The 17,185-nt window shown below is 40.4% G+C and overlaps 1 protein-coding gene across 2 annotated transcripts in view; it reads left to right on the forward strand.

Annotated features, from left to right (window-relative positions):
- Window positions 1-17,185, forward strand: part of Tenm3 (teneurin transmembrane protein 3) — a 445,726-nt gene that overhangs the window by 350,505 nt on the left and 78,036 nt on the right. Inside the window, exons 12-13 of one of the 2 annotated variants that reach the window (XM_028757644.1) lie at window positions 8,551-8,577; window positions 11,062-11,208. In XM_028757644.1, coding sequence (XP_028613477.1) covers window positions 8,551-8,577; window positions 11,062-11,208 — 174 coding nt within the window. The remainder of the gene's footprint in view (window positions 1-8,550; window positions 8,578-11,061; window positions 11,209-17,185) is intronic. The other variant, XM_028757645.1, reaches the window with a different exon arrangement.

Raw genomic sequence — 17,185 nt, forward strand, 5'->3', positions numbered from 1 at the left:
GCAAAGCAAATAATTAGCAGCCCCAGGTTCATTTGCTTAAAAGTCAAACTCCCCCTTCTTTCTGATTTCTTAAGATAATAATAATTATTATTGTGAAATTCATAATATATAATAGTAATAATATAATTAATCATTATTATTATAAGTTACCTCATGAGTCTGGGTTTTTCAAATATAAACTGTGAATAAGATGAATTAGTAATGCCTAGCATCTGCTACAGTGTATACCATGGGCTGAGAAATAATGGAAAGTGGTCTTCACAGAGTCACTGTATTATAAGGTAAAGCTATTAGACCTTCAGGAAACCGCAGAGAACTTCATCTGTAGCTCTTCGCTATGGGTGTACGGCTAATGTACAAGAGAACTCCAATCCAAACCCACAAAAGCTCGTCCTGAGCTCATGTGCTGAAGAACTAGCTAAGGCTGCCTGGTAAATCATTTGTAGTTGTTCATATATGTTTTTCTATAGTAGAAAATGTTTCCGTAATAAACTAATAACCATTTGTCATATAAAAATCTGAATCGTCATAGAAACAGATGAAGTAGCAGTCATTGTTCAATAATAAAATGCCATGTATTAATGAATTTTTTCAGAGAAGTGTGAAAGTTTTTTTTAGGAACATTTGAAATATATCTATTAATAGTGCTCAGAGTTTTTCAAATAAAAATGACAATTACAAAAACAAAAATATTAAAGAATATTAATTTATACCAGGAAGGGTTTGAATAGGTTAGAAACTATTGAAAAAAAAAATGTGTCCCTTTGCAAAATATAAGTTTATATCAAGTTTCTATGTCACCTGAAATTATTAGGCCAAATATTTTATACAGGCTTTAGCCACTGAACAATTTACTTGTAGAAAATTGGTAGATTATATGTGTGACTAGTGTATGCCCATGAGAAAAAGGAATAATAAGTTATGTATATACCCCTGTGGACTTTGTCACCTCAGAATCAGGACAAAGGGGCATTCTTGTTAAGTCATGTTTGAAAGAATTACGTGTCTGCATCTATACTTTTATAAATATGTTATAGTTTATCTGGGCTGAGTGAAAAAGACAATTTGATCTTTTTAATTAATGTTTTCCTGGATAAAAAGAAAACTGATATAAAAAAGACCTGTCACTCTATTCACCTAATGAGCAGTCTACAAACATTTCCTTCTTTTGAATTTTTAAATATTAATTATTAATTTAGTGAGACAGGATTTCACATCACCTAGGATGGTCTCAAACTCTGTAAGTCACAGAATACAGCTCTGAATTTCTGATAGGAGATGACTTCTCCTATGTCCTCCTGAGTGCTTGGGACTGCAGGCATGCGCCATTTCATAAAACAGCCATTTATGATTTATGTAATTCTGGAGATTGAACCCTAGACTTGATGCATCTTAGGCAAGCACACTAGCAGCTGAGCTACATTCCCAGCCCAAATTTGTCTCAAGTATTGAATTTTTCAAATACACAAAGACTAGTGACGTAGTGATTATAAGGTAACCCCTGATCTATTCGGAGCAAATCAGTACTTCCTTCTGATTACTATTCTCTTTGTTTCTTTGTTTCTTTGTTTCTTTGAGGTAGGGTTCTTCTATGTAACTACAGCCTTCCTGAAACTCACTATGAAAACCAGGCTGCCCTTGAACTCACAGAGATCCTCTTGCCTCTGCCGCCCGAGTACTGGATTAAAGGAGTACACTTTTAAAGGTGTTTAGCCATCTGTATGAAACACTGAGGTTCTTGTTTCAGCATCTCAAATAACATAATTCTTGACATAAAAATGTATTGCTCACATGTGTATGTTCTGTGGCTTGAACTTGGGGCCTTACACACAGTAAACATGGGTTCTCCCACTGAACTGCCGCCCCAGCTTGTACTTTTGAGGGCATCCTGGGAATTGAACCCAGGGCCTTGTCCACAGTTAGCATATGCTCTACAGAGAGCTACACCCTCATTCCATATAAGATTTTTATTAACATTAGCAATGCTCTCCAGCTACTTTCATTTTTCCATATCAGAATACTAACATATGCCTGTTCTTCCCCCACCAGTACCCTCACCGCCTTGAATCTACAGAATCCTAAGCTGGGTTTTCCCTTATGTCATTCAATAAACCCAAGGACTGAGAACTAAAGGAGACATGTGTTGGTTAACATGTTTTTGTATATGATCCAGCGGAAGGAATCGTGCCACATGCCAAGACTATTACAAAGCTCGGCATAGTGTGTGCCAGACGATAGCTTCTTTTGTGACAAGTTCTGCATATGTTGACATCAGTGTTATCTGGGCGGGCATTCTGAGTACCCTCATTGTAAAGATATAGTCCTCAGTTGGTCACATGCTTCTAAACTGGAGGAAATATCAAATACTGTCCTGTAGGAGGCCCTGTAGCTAATTCACTGTGGCCCTTTAATGATAATGCTAATCTTACAATACTGTGGTTAGTCTCAAAGCATCTTTTCTCTGTGATCTGAATTACTATAGCCTGGTTTAAATCAGGAAGTGATTATTTTGCTCTGCGGGAATGTTTTGTTTTAAAGTAACATTCCAAACCAAATCATAGTGATTTTCCTGGGTAGGTAACATGAGGAACAATATATTTGTCCAGAAAATTCATATGCCAAATTTCCAAACTGAAACAAAAAGCAAAGGGAGGGGGAAGAGAATGAATACTCAAACTGTCAGAGATCTTTGAGGCAGGTCTTCATAAGGATGCCAGTTTTGGAGAGTCAATGGTCTCTAAGAAAGCACGCTATGCATAGATGCACCCAAGCTATTTTTCTTTATATGACACCATCTCACACTTACTGGATGTTGAAATTCAAATTCATTGGCTTTCCTAGATGGTGTGGAATGCTTTTCCCTAATCTTAGAATAAAAATTCTGGGGATTTTTTTTTTTTGGTAAAGCATATTTTAATGGACCTATGTAAACTCTTAAGACTATAAAATTATCTTACGGTGTTTAAAATGATGTCAGTATCATAATCCTTTATGATGTAGTAATCAGTAATAAAACAACGCAGTGAGTACCAATTAAGGAACATCAACTCAATGGGTATGCAGCCTGCACGCTGATTTAAACGGTTGCTGATTGGAATAAATGGATTTAATATGTACTTATTTGCAGACGGTAGCTGCTCTGTCACCCTACTAGGACTGGCGCATGAATAATCTAAGAATGATACTTACTTACAACTTTAATGAGATACTAATGTGAATCATTTTTTTTAAATCTGCATTTTAGAACATTATAAAGCACACAATGCTAGATACAAGATCTGCCCTCGACACCAAGGACTTTGCAGTTAGAGCCAAAGCGAGGAGTACCTCCTTGCCTTACCGTGCATCCATCTGACTGAATTAACCTCTTCTGAAGATAGGCCCCTAAGAGCTGACTGTTGTCGTTAAAGAGAGAAATATTTCCAGCGTTCTCCATCCTCTACTGCCTGTGTCTAACTTAAACCTGAGAGTCAATTCAGTAGTCCCGGGAAAATACCGTACAATTTAACATGTTCCAACCAAGCACACGGTCGACGGCAGAAACAGTGGGAATCATTCCTAACCAAACACATCAGCAGCTATGCACACACAGACACTTTCTGTTTTCCCTCGTGAGCTACTTAATATACATGGAGCCAACGTGGTTGCCTTCGTTCTTTCTCCGTGTTTATGAGAATCGGCGTGATAGTGATTGAAATCAATATCATGCCAAGTCAACTTTTAGACGTCCATGTTCCTCCACAAAGAAGATGTGTGTATTCTTTGACCTCATTTTTTTTTAAAGTGAGCAGCCTTCCTTGCTTATACAGCTGAGCAGGTCCTCCTGGTACAGCGTTTATAGGTCAGCTGAGCTGCTTCTGTCCTTGTCTTCACTCCTCTGGGTTGTATGTGTATTTTTACTTGCCTGCCTACTGGTTTCAAGACTGCATGCTACAGCAGTTCTTAGCCGAAAGCTGTAAAGGTCCTCTCACATCAATACACGGCAGTATCGCTGGGTTAGTGGTTCAGGTTAGCTTGTGTTCAGTCTTCCTTTCTTCTGCAGTGATGAACTAATGCTTTTCACTTTGTCAGACATTCCCTTGACCAATCCCAAAAGATGATGTACATGTTCTGTCTCACACAGGTACACAGTCCCGGGTCCTCTGAGCTGTAAATGTGACTGGCTTAGTCAGAATGGGAACCCTGGGTACTCAGAGATCGCCTGACTGGGGTTTTGCCTTTGCCGGTCACCAGCAGTTTCATCCTAGACAGGTTAATCCCCTGGCCTCTGCCTGCATCACTTTGCCAATAAAGTGTAAAAGATAAAGATGCTACCTCTTAACTCGCAGAAGAGTGAAAACGCACCAGCTAATGTATTGTAAATGCTTAGCATAGTTTTCACGTATAATTAACAGTCAGTAAATGGCAGTTACTGTTAACACCCTCATGTGTAAGTGGATTAGGGTAAGGGGGAGAAACATATGGGTGACAAAGAAGGGAAAGATTTTTAAACTGGGTAATACACACTTTCTCTCCTTTCCCAACAGATAACTTCTCCATAGAACATACAGAAGCCTTCATAAGACATGTATTTAATTGCTTTTTGTAACACATGTTAAAACTATATGGACCAGGCAACAATAGTACATTGATTATCCCGATGCTAATGGGAGACTGTTTATGCATTAAGTCACATACATCTGTACAATTCATCAAAGCTGTAGATTTTGATGACAGCCCTTAAATGAACTTGCAAGGTGATGTTGTACCTCCCTAATCAGTAAGGAAGCAAATGCAACCTGTGAACAAATGCTCTCAAAAGGCCTTAGGGCTCAGGCTCACGACTAAGCGGGAAGGTAGCAGAACATCTTATCCACCGCTGTGTGTCTTTCTTGAAACAGTGAGAAGGCTTAAAAAGAAAACGAATTCTCTTTTAAATGACACCGGAAGAAGTGTGTGCAAAGATTGCAGGGCCAGCCCTTTGCTTTGCTGATATTGAAAGCATATTGGCCAGTTATACAATGACAGTACTTCTGATGAGTCCAGCCTTTCATACCCTCGGGCTTCCAGTTGTTGCCCGCCATTGTCAGCAAGTAGACTAGAGACCCCTAGTGAATAGACTTGAAACCTGAACAGTTGTTTTGCTTGCTGTGTCCCAGGGGCATCTGTGCAACTGGATGTATTTTGAAAGAGAGACAGTTAAAGCCAGGAATTAGCCAGAGCCTTGAAAGGCGTCTGTATCCTGACATTTCAAGGAGACCTTTTTTGAGGGTTAGTTAATCTTCACTGTCAACGTGGCTAGGCTAGACCGAGTCACTAGGAAATTGAGGCAACTTCTGTGTTGGACTGTGAGGGCCTTGCCAGAGAGGAGGACTAAGAGCGGAATGACTGCCCTGAATGGCACCAACATGGACTGGGAACTTGAAAGAATACAAAAAAGAAAGCCAAGGGGGAGGGGGCAGGTGAGTATCGATAGTCCCCTTTCCCTGCTTCCTGGCCACCCACGATGTAAACTGCCCCTCCAAAGTACCTCTGAAAGAGGAAGCTAAAATGAATCATCAAATCCTTTAAGTGGCTTCTGACTGGCATTTTTGTCACATCGATATGTAGCTAACTCATACACTGCCTTGGCATTATTCAAAGGAGCCTTGTGGAAGACATCTAAAAGAAGGTGGCGCTGTCCCCATGGCTCTAGTAAAGATTCACGTCCTTAGGTCAAGAATGGGTGCAAGGTCCTTCTGATCCACCTGCAGCAATACATACGTACTGGAGAAAGAGATGGCTTCATGACAATGGTTCTTAGCCAGTCTGGAGCCAGGCAGCCCACTGTACACATGCCTGCACTCAGTCACTCTTTCTCATCTGTATTTGCTGTCTCAGTTACACTTACATCTGAAGATTAAATACATGAATAATATAAGGTTCTTGGGTGAATGCCATAAACTAAGCCTTTTTCTTACCTTCAAGATGCAAGGTTGGGAAGAGAACACCCCGTGTGTGTTCTTAGGTCATTCTGGAACTGGTCTAAACTGAAAATCCGGCTTGGGTCAGAGGTAGAAACCTAGGAACTGTTAATATACCTGCCAAGTGCTCGTAATATACAAGGCACTCAGAAGCAGAGCTCAGAGAAGGATCTAGAATTGTCTTTGACAATTGGTGGTATTGGTGGTGTTATGTGGTTTTCACAATCCATCTGTCACCATTTCTCTTGGATATAAAACCCAAAATAAATCTTGAGAAATGATCACCCTATAAGAAATATGGAAATACTCTCATTGTGTTCCATGTGGATCCTCTTAAAAGATAAATACTCTAAATGCCAAGGAAACTATTTCATGAATAAAACATAATAATAGCCTTTCTTAAATGACTAGCCCACACACCTATAAGAAAGTTCCATGGGGGGGAGAGAAAGACCTTAAAACTTGACATAAGTAGTTGGTATTCTTTTAAGTTAAAACATACACTTTCAAAGTAATTTCTCTGCAACCTAATGTGCATATCAGCAACTGTTAGGTATATTAATTTTTAACTATACTGTACTGTTTTTACGATTATTATTCCTAATGGCTTCTTGCAACACTCCTGCATTTTTCTGATTATTTCCTGCACTGGCTTCTATAATGATATTTTTATTGTTGCAATTATTTTCCTAACTATTTTAACGTCATGTGTCCACATTTCCTTTCACCTTCTTCATTACTCGGAATCAGGCTTTTGTGGTTGTCATCACAAACTTTACCCTTGGAAGTAAAATATAGGTGATTGTTTTTAATCTTAGTCTTAAGCTATCAGTGATTCTTTATGATGTTTAATATGTTCCTTGTGGCATGAAAATGATAAATCTTGGTATCTTATTCTCAGTACAAATATTTTCATAGCTGCTTTTTAGTTTTTCGTGAATGCTGTGTTAAAATACTTCTAATACTTAAAGTGTTGTGCTAATTATCATTCACTGTGTATTTTCAAATGCATTTTCTAATTTCAGCTTCTCTTTTTGGTATACACCCGAGCCAATGACAGCCCTACCTTTACTGTGCATCAACCCTTTGCTTTGCATAATTGACTCTGTTTGCTAAATTAACCAGGGCTGACTGGTCAGAAAAAGCTCAGTCCCCTTAAACCTACTAATAGAGATCAGAATCTGTTCTTTATTTTGTTTGCATTAATTGTAGCAGATCTGATATAAAAGCACATGATATACTGGCTGGCTGTAATCAGTGTAACTAATTTTTGTGAACTAAGAAGTCCCTTGGAAACACTACCCTGCCTGAATCGGAAATTCTAGATTATTAATATTGTTACGATTTCGTGCAGATCGCCCAGTGAGCTATTATAGAACTCTGCAGATTATATAATACTTAGAAGGAATTATTAAAAATTCGTATCAGTGTCATGATGCAGTAATACATTTCTTCTTTAATGCTTAAGAAATGAATTATGCTTACTAAGTTATGAATGCAGAATAGACCTAATGACATTTCTCCTTTCACCTTAATTTCCCTTGTAATATATTGTCAATTAGCCATAAACGTTCTTATTTTTAAAGGCAATTCAGAAGCCTCTAATGGAATCCTGTGGCAAAGCGAAAGATCCTTTTATATACACAGTACAGATGTGTCAAAACCACTTATGGGTTTGTTTACCCACATGACACAGCCAGCAGACCGGAGTGTCTCCTGCGAAAGTTACCATGTAAATCATCCTGTTGAGTACTGCTGTCACTTGCATATGTCAGGAATGAAAAATAATCAACATAAGCACCTTTGAAAAGCAATTTTAGATCATTAAAGATGTATGAATTTTGACAAAGCAAGAAGATTTGAGGCTTATTAAGAATATATTAGGTCTCTGCCATGAGTGACGGGAGAGAGGCTTTATGTATGTCTCAGAAAGATAAGTGGTACACAGGCAGCTAGAGAGACAGTCTTAGTCCAGCTGGTCCTGTAAACTTGGTGAGAAAAACAGCCTACTTCAAGATGGTCCTTGAGATGAAACAATGTCTTGGACCACTCCTGTTCCCTAATGGACTACATATGTGAAGCGGCTTGTCCGTCTGGCTTGGAGCCAAAGGCTACTGGAGACTCCTACAGGGCTTCAGATACCCTTTTCCAAGTAGGATGAAAGTACATTTGTCTGCCGATTTTTCATTTCATTCTTTTCCGTGATGCCAATTTACTTATTAACTGTTAAACTTTGGTTACTGTAGATCTCATAGCAGTAAATTCCCAAAATTCTCTAGTCACAGAGACCCCATTCCAACCAAGTCTACTTAGCTGTAGTCTTAGCAAGAATGAGAACAGCACGTATTCCAAAGAACCCGTGCAGGGAGGTGTTAGCATCCCCCAGACTGATCTTTAAAGTGCTGCGTGGTTCCTGGCGTCATGACCACATTGACTAAAATTGAGCGTAGTGCATTTTTAGAAGATCCGAAGTACATCTCTGTCATGTGATGTGAGTCTGTGTCAGCTGCAGCTACTGGATTTGCATGTGAATTCTGAAATTTTCCTTGTCCCATGTGACACTTCTGAAATGTCTGTCTGTTCTTTTTTTCCTTTTTAATCTCCCAAGCTCACTATTTGGATAAGATAGTTAAAGGTACTGTACATCTACTGTTTGTTGACATATCTGCATAAATAACTATATAGCTGTGTATCAGATTGCGCTAGGTGTAACAGTAGACATTTTCATGCCTATCTTTGTAAATTGTAACTTGGGCTTACGTTGTGTGAGATGCCTCGGATTTAAATTATTGAGACTTACATTGTCTGTGTCTCATTTTTATAATTTTGGGTTCTCGCAGATTTCATTCCAACGTAAAACGATAGTTTTCACTAAAACCGAAACTGAAGATTACAGTACATTTGCTGTTTTTTGGTTTCACTTTATTTTGCTTCAAAATCTTCGTGGTTCGCAACTCAGCTAATGAGCCTTAAATTATAAATTAAAGAATCATAAATACTCTTATCACAGAATAAGAGTTGCCACTCTAAAGAGCATTCTGGCTAACGGATGTTGAGAGGAGAGAATAATCTCATCTATCCTCAGATGGAAGCTTCTTTGGCTCTTTCTAAATATGTCAGTATATATGTATAGACAATGCCATAGTTTCTGTTTTGTTATTCTTAAAAAACTACAAAACCTCGTGCATGCCATTGCATCAGAACTGATAACGTTGCTCAGCAAAAAACAGCAGAGGCTCACGTCTTCAGTTACCATAGAAATAGGTAGAGTGATGCTGTACGCAGACAAAACCCCTCCCTCTTTCTCCTCAGATGACCTATTTTCCTTCCCTTGTTTGTGTTTTCCATTAGAATATGAAAATATTCATGGCAATACCCAGGCTTTCTGATCCTGATTCCATGTGCCAGCAGCAACTCCTGCTGCACACTGGCAGAGGGGCAATTAAATACTTCTACTTCAGTAAAAAACCACAAGAGAGCACACTGAAAAAGGAACACTTACCTTTAATGTATGAACAATCCATAGATGCAGACGGTAGCTGTCTAAAGGCAAAATAAGCCGCAAAATTAATCTCATCCTGGCCTGATGGTATCCTTAAGTATCATTTTGTCAGAAGGCAACCTTCTTCCTGTTGGCTGTAACTGGAAGAGCTTAAGAAACAGACCGTCTCTTTGAGATATTTCCTTCTCAGGTTCCACACTGGAGAGCCATACGTGAATGATTATTTGAATACAGACTAAACATCTTACAGCACGTTGCTCCGTTAAAGCATAGACCTGAAACAAGTGGGGTGTTCTCATAATAAGGAGCTGTGTAGCAACCCCCAGTTACTGGAGCAAGTGTTTTATTATCTGTATTTTACACCAAGTGATTAACAGTTAGCCAAAGAGACTTGATTGCTAGCCAGGTCATTGCAGGAGTTTAGAGCATTTAATCCTTATCTCTGTCAGCGCCATGTCACACTCATAAACAGGGACTGCAGAATCCACCTGACCATCATCCTTCATAAGTAGATCATGTTGGCTGCATGCCAGATGTCATCAGTAGGCAGTGACAAAATTTGATTTTTTTGGGGGGGAAAAAATTATGTTAGACTGAGACAATTTTCAATTTTGGATATATTTAAATTAATTATTTCCCAAATTTTCCCTTCTTGCCCATAAAAGCAGACAAGATAGGATATAAAGGTAACAGCATAAAAGCCTTAGGGAGATTGTCACAAAATATCACCCCTCGCTATCTGTCTTGAAGCACGCCACTACCGTGTTTTTGTTTAGTCTATTGATGTTTTATTGTGGTCCTTATGGTATTTCATTTTGTCCGTCCTAAGTAATCAAATATGCACAGCTATTACATTTAGTTGGAAACCCTGTTGGTCCTGTCCCATCCGTATGCAGCCTGAATCCTAATGTTTGTTAGAATAGATGCTGAAGCTGCTTCTCCTCTCCTGGGCTTTGCTTATTCTGTGAAAAGGAATGTACTCTTGGCATAAAGTATAGTCATTAATACTGACCTATACTTTGTGTGATTATTTAATACACTGTAATTTCACATGAATATTCGGCAACTCTGAGGCCAGATAAAATTAATATTCTCTTCTTAAACATTGTTCATAAATTCATATCCACACTCATGTTCTTGAATTTAGGGGAAATTTGTTTTTTTGGTTTTTTTTTTTTTTTTTTTACAAAAGCAACAAGGTGCTTTAAAAAGAAGCTTCTAGCAATGTTTGCAACGGATCAAAACTTGGAACAAGGGGTTCTGACATTATTTTCCTGAGATGTTCTTCCAAACCATATACTATATACCTTGTTGCTTTGTGAAAGGGGAAAAAAATGTCAAGTTAATTTTGTCTGGCCTGAAGCTACTTAGTGGGTCGTTGCATATATTTCTGTCCTACACAGGTAAGTGGTGTCTCAAGGGTCAGGCCAATCAAAGATGCCACTTGGATAAGAATTACATTCCTTGGATAATGTTGCTGTTTCTATCCATGTGCAATTACAGTCTTTGTGCTGTTTATAAAGGCCTGTTCCCACTAAGTGTCCTGTATCTGTTTCCTTCAGATGCAAAGTCTTTCAATACTCAAATCACTGCTGTTTTGCTTCCTTGTCTTGACAGAGGGTTGCCCCGGCTTGTGCAACAGCAATGGGAGATGTACACTGGACCAAAACGGCTGGCATTGTGTTTGCCAGCCAGGGTGGAGAGGAGCAGGCTGTGATGTAGCCATGGAGACTCTCTGTACAGACAGCAAAGACAACGAAGGAGGTAAGGGAAGGCTGAAAACAAAGTGTGTGCCAAAGCCTGGGTCTGTAAGTTACAGTGACTGCATAAGTATCTGTTGGAAAGAAAAAAGCAGATCCCTGTAGATTAGACTGATTGAAAATGTATGTGTGCCGATGGTTGGATTGCGCTCCCTGGTCGTCCTGAAAGGAAAACCTGGTGATTGTCGTTCACAGAAGAGGCAAGGTTACCGAGCTACTGTAAAACGTCCATTGTTCACCATTCCTTTTTCTGAATCCCGGGTGACTATCCTCCTCAACAGTGGTATTCAGAGCAGTGTGTGTTGGGAGTGCCCCAGAAGTATTTTAATAACTAAACAAGCCAGAAGATGCCAGGCATTTATTTTTCAAGCTCTTCTGTTGAAAACTATCGGTGGGGGACAAGAAAGAAGAAGAAAAAAAGACAGCAAGGGAGAACAGTCCCCTTGAAGCTGAATTCCACTGTCTTTTTATCCTTAACTTTACACCCCTATAAAAGGATTGTGATATTCCACCCAATTTAAGCCTTCGGCTAGGAATAATTATTCTCCCCTTTGAGTGCATCCCCCATGCTATTGTATTTTAATTTCAGTGAATAGAGAATGGTAGTTGGTGATGGAATAGTTGCCCCTGACAGCTGTTTAATTTTGACAAACCATTAGAAGCGAATCTGGTGGCGGGTGGGGTTGATGTCTGAGTCTGAGATCACCTCCTCGGGTGAAGGCCTTAACTTGTTTCAGCCTCCTCAGCCCTCCAACCCTGCTCTCCTGGAAGATAGCCATCTTCCAGGACACTACAAAGTGGTGTTGGCTAGAGAGCACAGGTTTTATAGAGGAAGGAGATCTCCCCTCCACTGTGTAGGAATGCCACAGTGTTCAGGCCCATCTGTCACTCGGCCCTCTACTGCTTCACCTACAAAATAGAAATAAAAGGCTCTGAAGGCTTTAAGTGAAAAAAAAATGTGTTGAGATTGTTCAACGTGTTGCAGCCATCGACACTCAGGGTTTCCCTCTTGTATTTCCCAGGTACTTATCTTGACTAGTCCTAGAAGGTTGCTAAAGAAGACCGGTAGAGTGGGGCCTAACTCCTCCCCTCCAGTGACTGAGCCAGCATCCCTCAGCACAGGTCATATCCTCTACCACAGGCAACTGGTTAACTTTCTTGCAGACAGTTTGACTCTCTTCCCGAGTTACTTTCCTTGGCTACCAAGACAAGTCAGTAACCCTACTTAAAAAGCCTTCTTTCCTCCCCCGCCTCTAATGGATTCCAGCCGTTGCTAACCCTCAGAGCTTTCCTAGCTAATAATACCTTGTTGCCCAAACTCCTGGTGATCACGTGCTTACAGAAATGGCAGCATTAATCCTCTCTGAGACATAGCCCAGATGGCAACCTAACTCCTTGCTTTCCCCCAAAGAGCTCCAATCCCATTGTCTCTGGCGCCAGGGGAGAAGAGTGACTCTTTCTCCTTGATTGTGTGTTCCAGGTTTTTGTAGTCCTCTAAAAGGAGATTACTTTGAGGAGGTCCTACTTGCTCTCAGAGGGATGCAAACTGCAGGCCAAGCCTGTAGAGACAAGGCAGAGTAATTTAGGGGCTAATCAACTCTTTGGTATTATTATCAGCCAAGGAGGTTTTTCCTTTTCCTCAAAAATTTATCAACTGTGAATTGGCCCCATTCCCCCTTTGTTTATTCTTATTAGCATGAACTGCTGTCTCTCAGCTTCTCTCTCTGAGGGGAAATCGGAGCTGATAGAACCACTCCTGTGAATTCTCTATTATCTCACAGAATTTGCATGGCTGTCCGTAACCTAATTTTGTTGTTCTTCAAAGAAGGAATTTCAGGGCTGCCTTCATCATATCCTGAGGTGGTAATCTGAGTGCCTGGGTAGCCCAAGCTAGAGGGTTCTTTGATATAGGCACATGGTAGTGCCTTGGAGACAGTATCTGCCATACTAAAGATGATCACGATACATGACCTATCTATTCAGGATAGGGGGATCCTATAACAGAAAGAACAATAGGGCAGGAGGCTTAAAATTCAGGAGGGACAGAAATTTAAGGACATCTGCACAGTGGGATGTTGTAAAGCCATTATCTAAGGTTACGTTTGATGTCAGAATATTGAATCAGCCAGCACACTTCTAAGTAACTTGACTTGGCATATTAAGTAACTGAAGAAGAGTGGGAGAAGAGGTTAATTGGCCCTAGCCAGAAATTAAACACAGAATGTGTGTGTGTGTGTGTGTGTGTGTGTGTGTGTGTGTGTCTGTGTCTGTGTGTGTGTGTGTGTCTGTGTGTGTCTGTGTGTATGTGTCTGTGTGTGTGCTCTTGTCTTGTTTGAACAGTCTGTGAAAAAGACAGGGAAAGTGGTTTACCATTCTCAGAAGTGACAAAGATAGATTAAAGTACGGTCAAAGAAATAGGCTTATGTAAAAATGTCTTCATAAAACACAATACAATGTATAATGAATATAGATAGATAGATAGATAGATAGATAGATAGATAGATAGATAGATGAGTAATAGATGGATAGATAGATAGGCAGACAGAAAAATATATAGATGATAGATAGCTCAGTAGATATATGATGATAGATAGGTAGATTGGTAGGTAAGTAGGTAAATATATGTTTAGATAAACAAGTGATTACAGGGAAATAGCTAAATGTGTTCTTCTCCAGTGTTTTTCCTCTACTCTACGCTAGTTTTCCTTTTCTCATACTGACCATCACCATTGTCTGATTATAAAGAAGCTACTGGTCACTTGCCTTCCTGGATCACTAAGGTCACTAAGAAGGTACCAGTTCTTGCCTTCCTGGGTCCTTCCTGTTGTCTTTCAGGAACAAGGCCAGTTGTCATAGTGACTTCAGATTTCCAAACAATGGACAGGAGCTTCTGAAGGAGCAAGAAGGGCCCACTAGTAGAATAGATGGACCAGAGTCCTTATTCACTCTTATTACCTATGCATTCACAGGAAGTAAACCTGCAGCCAAGTCTTTTTAAGGTTCAAACAGCTGCCATGTGCACTGGGTTGTTTTGTTCGTTTGTTTGTTTTACAATTCTATGGCTTTCTTAATATCTATAGTTGATGAACAGCACTTTTTTAAATTATTTATTTTTATTTTATATCCATTGGTGTTTCATGTATGCTGTGCTTATATGGGAGTGTCCAATCCCCTGGAACTGGAGTTACAGACAGTTGTGAGCTGCCATATGGTTGCTGGGTATTGAACCTCACTTCTCTGGTAGAGCAGCCAGTGCTCTTAACCGCTGAGCCATCTCTCCAGCCCCGATGAGTAGCACTTTGAAGTAACTGTTAGAGTGAAAAACATACAAGAACTTTAGGAATAGATAGTGTCTGAGAGTGGGAAAGAAACACAGACAACCCACAGGACATTTCTACTTGTTGAGATAAAGTTCCTGCCTGCAAGGTCAAGGCCTTGGATTTATTCTTTAGAGCACAGGTGTTTTTTACATTTCAGATGTTATCCCCTTACCTCATTTCCTCCCCCCCTCCTGCCCAGGAACCCTCTATCCCGTCCTCCCTCCTCCTTCTATGAGGATGTGCCCCCATCAACCCCCCACTCCCACCTCCCCACCCTCGAATTGCCCCACACTCAGTGTCCAGCCTTCATGAGGCCAAGGATCTCCTACCTATGCCTGACAAGGCCATCCTCCCCTACATATACAGATGGAGCCATGAGTCCCTCCCTATGTGCTCCCAGGCTGGTGGTTTAGACCCTGGGAGCTCTGGTTGGTTGGGATTGTTGCTCTCTCCGTGGGGCCGCAAACCCTTTCAGCTCCTTCAGTCTTCTCTCTCACTCCTCCATTGGGAACCCCTTGGTCAGTTCAATGGTTAGCTGTGAGCATCTGCCTCTGTATATGTCAGGCTCTGGCAGACCATTAAAGAGACAGCTATATCAGGCTCCTGTCAGCATGCACTTCCTGACATCCACATCAGCATCTACCTTTGGTGACTGCACATGGGATGGATACCCAGGTGGAATGGTCTCCAGATGGCCCCTCCTTCAGTTTTTATCCCACATTTTGTCTCCATATTTGCTCCCTTGAGAATTTTGTTGCTCCTTCTAAGAAGGACGGAAGCACCCACACTTGGTCTTCCTTCTTCATGAGCTTCATGTGGTCTATGAGTTGTATCTTGGGTATTGCGAGCTTCTGGGCTAATATCCACTTATCAGTGAGTACATACCATGTGTGACTGGGTTACCTCACTCAGGATGGTATTTTCTAGTTCCATCCCTTTACCTAAGAATTTCTCGAATTCATTGCTTTTAATAGCTGAGTAATACTCCATTGTGTAAATGTACCACCTTTACAAAGAAAAAGTGATATAGGTAGAGTGGTTGGTACCATTCACGAAATTGGAGAAACGGGGGAAGGAAAATGTTCACTGGGAAGAGCCGTGAACTGTGCACGGCACACTGATGAAATCTCACAACCACAATCCTGCCTCGGCACTGGGACCTTGCAGAGGTGAGGAACAAAGGCAGTAGACAGTAATCAGCTCTAAGGAAAAGAGAAGCCTTCTATCTTCCACGGTCCCTGCCCCCCCCCCCATCAGTGGATAAAAAATTTAGAAACAAAAAAAAAATGAGAGGCTGAGGAAACAGAACAAGGCCAGCATAAAAGGTAATCTGGGAAAAGCTGGGAGCCTGAGCTTAATAATTTGACTGAAGATGTACTGCTTAAATCTGACAGAAAAATGTATCAAGGATGATATAAAGTGACTTAAAATGTTATTTAAAAAAAAAAAAAGGACAGGGTAGAAACCCAGAGGCGAGACCAGAGGTTGGCCACTGTGGCCACGGGCTGATGTTTGTAAATAAACTCTGACTGAAACTCTGATGGTCGAATCCATCCTCTTATCTGTTGTCAGTGCTCCTTTGCAGGGACTGCTTCACAGTTACATGGCTCACAAAACCTAAAATACTCACTCTTTGGCAATCTATAAAAATAAACTTAACTAACCACTATTAAAGACCGGCGATTGCCTCGGGGAGGACAAGAGTGTCTTTAAAATATGGACAGAATATAACTAAAGCAATCATGTTACGAGTCGAATGGAGGAAGGCATAAATTACACGTCTACTTTACATCAGAGTGCTACTTACAACGCAACCTGACGTGAAGAAAGGCTCTTCACTAATAATGAAGGTTGCTGTTCAGCGAGCTTTGACATTTTCTGATCTTTCGGTTTTTCACGATTAATGTTGTTAAAAAATGATGCCTATTCCAGGCTAAATGTAAGCCACCGTAGCATTCTTGCGACCATCATGGAATCCCAGCGATTTTGAGAAGCTATTCCACAGAGACCGCTTTTGCAACGCTGTACATTTGAGCAAGTGCGTAATCAACTTAGTTGTACCAGATAGGCCTCTCTGCCGTGAGTGTAGGCAGAGAATGAAAAATGTCTTCTCAACTTATAGGAAGCCAGATTCATAACCATCCGTCACTTGCTTGGGCAAGTTACTGATAAACTCTGCACACACAAAAAAATAACAAACAGTGTGTCCCTGCATCTCGCCTGTTGAAAATGAGATCCTTCCTCTGATGGATGTTAGCGGAGAAGCTTGTAAAAATGCATTTCCAACTGATTAGTTCAGAAGGTGTCAATCTCGTGTAGTTTTATGACCTGCAGACTACATGCCAGATGTACATTTGCTTTTTATCAACTAACAAAGATGAATAGCTAAATCTGAGCACTCCTCTCTGGCAGCTGGACCATATATTGCCTAAGGGAGGGCAGTGTGGCAATATTGGGATGAGAGCCGTTAACTCTTAATTCACCAGATTAATGGAGATTAAATATAATATTTGAAGGTACTGTCCCTGTGGAGGAGTGTTTATGGGGGGAGATACTATAGGAATATAAAAGAACAATGTTTAATTACTCTCTCAAGCATATAGTTACTCTCTAAAGCTACGCACTAAGAGTACCTAAGTGAAATAGATCATAGAACATATA

The sequence above is a fragment of the Grammomys surdaster genome, unplaced genomic scaffold (assembly GCF_004785775.1).
Source record: "Grammomys surdaster isolate TR1022 unplaced genomic scaffold, NIH_TR_1.0 126178, whole genome shotgun sequence".
Lineage (NCBI taxonomy): Eukaryota > Metazoa > Chordata > Mammalia > Rodentia > Muridae > Grammomys > Grammomys surdaster.